We start from the raw sequence: 6,000 nt of genomic DNA on the forward strand, positions 1-6,000 counted from the left end.
CCGAGAACCTGAGGTAGCAGGGGGATAAGTAGGAAAGGAATAGCTCAGATGGTCCATCCAGCATAACACAAGGGCATCATCCCTGGAGTCTCGACCTAATGATGCCCTGGAACAATAGAGGTTGAATTTCTTGCTTGATTGTGGGGAGACTAGGTCCCAAGATGGTGTTATCCACTCAGTCAAGATTTCAGTCAAGACGGAATTGTGTATTTCCCACTCATAGTCTATGGCGAAGTGCTTACTGAGACTGTCCGCCAGAGTATTCTGCACATCTGGTAGGTAAGTCACTGCCTTTATACTCAGAGGACGAGATTTTGCTCCACCCTACTTTCATAAAAAGCCCTGTCACATTGTCCAACATTATTTGGACACAAGGAGAGCTTATGAGGGAGAAAAAGACTAGAAAAACTGTCTTCATCTCCAGCAGATTTATATGCAATTTGGCCTCCCATGGGGACCACGAACCATGCATGTGTAGTGTGATTGTCCATATGTGCTCCCCATATTATGAATGATGCATCCGTAATTAGGGCTGTGTCAGCGATGGGTGGAAGAAAGGAAACTTGCACTTGCACCTGGTCTGGTTTCATCCACCAAACGAGAGAGGCTCTGACTTTTGGTGGGACTGTTACACTGGTTTTCATGTTGTCCTTGTCTGTTGAATAAACAAACTGAAGCCAGGCCTACAGGTAGCAAATGCACAGTCTGGCAAACAAACAGTATTATGTATGTACACGCAGCCATATGGCCTAGTAGGAAAAGGCAGACCCTGATTGTGGTGCAAGATTTGAGGGTGACTTGATTTATCAGGCTATGAATAGCCTGAAATCGGTCTATAGAAGATAGGCTTTTCCTGAGGATGACTCTAGGTCACTATGATAAAAATCTATAGTCCTTGTAGGAGTCAAAGTGGAATTTTCTCTGTTTACACAGACCCCCAGTGATGTCAGAAGGTGCAATAAAACAAGGATCACCAACTGGACCTCCTGACTTGATCTACTCATTAGTAGCCAATCATCTAGATCCAGGAAGAGGGTGTAGTCACTGCGCCTCATCTGGGCTGCCCTCATAGAGAAGACTTTTGTGAAGAGCTTTGGTGCCATCACCAGCTTGAATGGAAGTACTCAGAACTGTTAGTGCTCCTGTCCTACCAGGAATATGAGATATCTGGCTTAAGACTTAAGAAAAATAAGACCGTCAAGCAGCTGTAGGGAAGAATTCTGCAGTATGAATTCCAGGGCGATCCAGTTTCACAACAGTAAAAGTTGCCAGTGGGCTTCTCCACCATATTAAACGTTACATAATTTAGTACTTGTGGACATTGCCGGATTAACAGTAATATGGGGTGAAATCCTCTATACTCAGAACACCAACAGCCTAAACAGCAGGTTAAGCTTTCTCACCATTTTGCCTCAAGCATGAGGGGAAGGAATTACTACTGATCAGCATGTTCAATTTTTTTGCCAATTCAATCTTTAGCACCAACTCATTTTATACAAGTAACTAAACAGGGGCAATAAAGAATCCTGTGGCACCTTATAGACTAACAGACGTTCTGCAGCATGAGCTTTCGTGGGTGAATACCCACTTCTTCAGATGTATTCACCCACGAAAGCTCATGCTGCAGAACGTCTGTTAGTCTATAAGGTGCCACAGGATTCTTTATTGCTTTTACAGATCCAGACTAACACGGCTACCCCTCTGATACTAAACAGGGGCAGATTGCTAAACTGTAGAGGCATCCCATTATCTATCCCTTGAGCCATTCTATCCCTCCCCAATATTTTATCATTTATTTACAAAAAGGAAATTTAAATTTTTACCCATGCTCATTCACTGGAAGTCTTGATATACGGAGGGAGGTTTGATTATTTCCAAACTCTGCAAATTTAGCATAATAATACATGCAGTTCTACACTATGATCTGTTTTTAATTGCATAAGGCAAACTAACAATCATTTGCTGAATAAATGCTCTAGTATATCTGCTCCTTTTAAATATAAAACAGGTAAGAACCACGTCCCATACATTCACAAAACAAATGTAAAGCACACAGACCTGTTCCAGGTTTGTGCACAGCTCCTTCAGGGCCTGGTACAGGGCCTTTTTTCTGACCATCAGAGGTGTAAACTCTCACTTGACTCAGTGACTGGACTGGTAGACGACTGCATGGCAGTATGTGAGAGAGACTTCCACATTTCATTGAGCCTTGCCATCCTGACAGGAAAAACGTTTTACACATATCAGTTTGAGAAGAAAAGAGAAACTGTGTGTCAAGAGGAGTTGCCACGATTAGTTGTGGAAATTAGCTTTTAATAAATATTTTTGCCCATTTTACCTGTGTGCTCAAATTTCGTAAACTCTACACTGCTAAAACTAGTCCTTTCACCAATTTCCCAAGCTTCTCCTGTCTTTCCTCAAGCATTTTAACACACAAATATACTGTCATATTTTTGCTAAGTTTCTCACATTGCCTAGTCCTTTTAAAAACACTGCACATGAGATTCTCCTAAACTTATCCAACAGAAAACTACTTTAACATTGTCTTACTGCTCGATTAAACCCTATTTTAATCACCCTCAGCACAAAACCATCTTTATAATGAGCAAAATACTTGGCAGTCAGAGAGGATATTACTGTAGAATGACATTGGCATACACTGCAAAACTATTAGCAAGATAATCCTAACAGTTATGTCCTTTAATTCCACTCCTCACACCCAAAAACAAATATTTTAATGGACTAAATATGTAATAGATGTCTGCAATTCAGGTGTAATATCTCAACCCACAACATATAGGCCACAATTAAAGTGTGATTTACAGTGTGATACATAAATATTACACACAAACATTTTCTCTGTTTGCAGAGAGACCACCTTTACCAGGCAATTGATAGTGTTAAAAGACTGTCCCACAGTATACCAAATTTACTGAACACAGTTCTAGTCCATCAGCATTAGCAGCCAACTTCTGTTAAGCAACATAAGCAAGCAAGCAAAGCATCGACACCCCAAATGCATACATCTTCTCTGCAAATATAACTTCGTCCATTATTGAAATGCAAATACCTACTAAAAAAAAAAAGCTGGTGTGGTGGTGTCTTTGGGAAAATTATAAAATCAAGTATTGCTTATCTTACTTGCATTGCATATAACTGGACATTAAACAGAGGACTACATTATTATTACACAAGTCATCTCACAACACAATCATAGAGGTATGTTTGGTAAAAGCATGCACTCCATAAAAATTCCTTACAGCCTTTTACATAATGTTCCACTACAGCTCTAACAGATGCATCTGAATATAAAGTACTGTACACAAAATATACATAAGTTATATTAATGTCAAAGTGATTCAGATAACAAAAGGCCTTTAAATACCATGCCAAAGTTCAATATGCTCTGCTAAACATGTCTAATAAATTAAGAAGTTACAGAAACAACACTTTATGATACTTGACAAATACATGCTTTTAAACCCAACTGTATTTTGAATGTATCTACATTTTGGGGAAATTTCACATTCAAAGAGGAAACTTCTTGATAACGGACTAAAATAATTCAGCCATTACATTATTGCGTCAAATTATTGTCTGTTTATTTTCAGAAACTGTCTGTGATATACACCGGAAAGTTTACTCAGGAGTACTAGGCAGCTTTTATATAAAACAGCAGTACAGCATGTGTTTTGGAGAAAACAGCTATATGAAAAGAATTATATGGATTCTACAGACACAAGAAACTAGCTAGTTCAAGTGCTATATTTGGAGCTGGGGCTATTGACCAGGGTTGGGAGGATCACTCTAAAATGCTATGTAGACATACCCAAACAAGCTCTTCTCCCACTACCACATGATCATAAAACTGACCAGCTACAGGTTTTTATTGCTAGTGAACTCAAAGGACAAGCAATTTCTGAAACTTCTGCCCATCATACAAGAAAATATATAAATGAATTATTAAAAATATTGGGTTTCCACAAGTTGCCAATGTGGCCCTAGACATCACAAGGATTAAGTACCTGATCTACAGGAAGTCATCATGTAATTTACTCAACTACTTCCTTTTCATAGACGTTCAGATATAAAAAAGACCTAATTCAGTGCAGGACTGTTTCCTCTGGTTTATTATCCAGTACTTTTATTGTCCACTTTTTTGCCTCATCCCAGACTGATTACTTCAGTCAATTTCAACAGGGAATAGGTGGGAGAGGCTGTTTGCAACACAGCACTGCAAACAGGCAATTTTTAAATGACAGAGGTCACGATGAGAAAACACTGGGGGTGCTCCCTTTAGCACAGTGGACAGACAAAACGTGAGGCTCAGGGCTATGAAATATGAATTATGATGGGCCCTTGGGGAGCCGCTGAGTTGGTGAGAGGGAGCACTGAAGTGGTGAGGGTAAGGAACAAACGGGAATATGGGACTGTAATTGAAGAGCACCTGGTTTTGGCAAATTGTGGGAATATGATGGCTCATGGAGTGGGAGAGACAGACGGTTTTGAGGTGGTTTTGGAAATATCAGACTATGGGGCAGTCTAGGTGGGCTAAGATTAGGGGGTCTCTGGGGCGCACAGTACGGGGGGAAGTGCGAGGAAAGATCCCCAGGGGAAGCTGCGGTGAGGGTCCGGCAGCGTGGCCGTGTAGGAGGCGTACGGCGCCCTAGGAGAGCCGGGTCATCAGCGGGTCCGGGCAGGGTGGGCGGCGCCCAGGGGAAGGGGCTGGAGGGCCCGGCTTCCCCGCCAGCCCCACTCACCGTGGCAGACCCGGCTGAGCTGCGCCGCCGGGCACCGCAGGTACAGCCGGTTGAGGCAGCGCCATCCCCGCCTCTGGGCGGCCAGAGCCGGCATCATCCTCGCCCGCTGCCGGACTCGCGCACGCAGGGCCGGGCCTCGGGCTCCGCGAGGCAGGCAGAGGCAGCCGCTCTCATTGGAGCACCCGGCGCCGGCCAGCCGGCGGGGGGGCGGCCCCCAAGCGTCCGGAGCGGCGGCGGGAGAGGGAGGAGTCGCTGGACCCGGATGTAAAACGGTGCGCGCGCTCCGGCCGCGCCGGGTACCGGACCCCGGCCAGACACACGCCTCCTTCCTCGTGAACGCGCAAGCGCGAGGCGGGGCGCGCACGCTTCGAATGCCAAGCAGAGGCTCCCCGGGCGGCGCAGCCGCCTAGCAAGGGGGAAGGTGGCAGGTTCTAACCCTGCCTGGCTAGTCTTCGCTGTCAGGTTGTGGGAAAGGCAGCAGGGCCACCTACTACGCGCAGCATCGTAAAATTAATTGACGAGCGAGAGGAGTTTTGTTCGTAGGATAGAAATTTACCCTGCTTTGTATATGCGGCCCATAATACTCACACACACCTTTACACATAAAAAAGCTTAATGTGTTAGGGTTTGGAAAGGCCCAGTAACAGTTCACACCATGTCTGCCCCTTTCGTGTGTCTGTCAATAACAGGATCGTGGATCTGCCGGGCACGTAACATTTCCTAAGGCGTCTGCGCTCCACTGATGTCAATAGAACTAATCAGGTGCATAACCTTAAACAGATGCATGTGTGGTCAGGCTCAGAGCCCCTGGTGGTAATGGCTGATACGCCGCTGGAATGGCTGTTTCTCTCATTTTCATTATAAATTCAGTTCTATAACTATTAAGACAATAAGGTGACTACACTTTTCTCATTATTACAGTTACCCAGCCTTATACCCTAACATTTTTTTCAGTGGTAGAGCATTGCTTTTTTGTTGCATTGCCCTCTGCTATATCCTCGTGTATTACAGTCACTAGTTACAATAGGGCTGACACATTTGGTTTTGTCAATGTTGATGTAATGTAGGTTTTTCATATTTTAATACTCAAACAGTAACACTTAGTATAATTCAGATATACACAACCTTAAATAATTAATTTTCTGAATGGCAGGTAAGTATAATATTACCATTTTACAGTCCAGGAACCTGAAGCAGCAAGTTTATGTCACATGCCTACTGTCACAGAGCAAATCAGTGC

At 43.7% G+C, this 6,000-nt stretch overlaps 1 protein-coding gene across 4 annotated transcripts in view; it reads right to left on the reverse strand.

Moving 5' to 3' along the window:
• SLC30A9 (solute carrier family 30 member 9) overlaps positions 1-5,379 on the reverse strand; it is a 67,229-nt gene extending 61,850 nt beyond the window's left edge. For 2 of the 4 annotated variants that reach the window (XR_005599250.1, XM_039541197.1), the window contains exons 1-2: positions 4,761-5,041; positions 2,059-2,217 (exon numbers count right to left, since the gene is read on the reverse strand). Coding sequence is in view for 2 of the 4 variants with exons in the window: in XM_039541197.1 (XP_039397131.1) it covers positions 2,059-2,217; positions 4,761-4,857 (256 nt within the window). In the remaining 2 variants the exon portion in view is untranslated. Of the gene's footprint in view, positions 1-2,058; positions 2,218-4,760; positions 5,065-5,354 lie in introns of those variants that run through there. The other 2 variants (XR_005599251.1, XM_039541198.1) reach the window with 2 other exon arrangements.
• Positions 5,380-6,000: the final 621 nt, after the last annotated feature.

This window comes from Mauremys reevesii, linkage group 5 (genome assembly GCF_016161935.1).
Source record: "Mauremys reevesii isolate NIE-2019 linkage group 5, ASM1616193v1, whole genome shotgun sequence".
NCBI lineage: Eukaryota > Metazoa > Chordata > Testudines > Geoemydidae > Mauremys > Mauremys reevesii.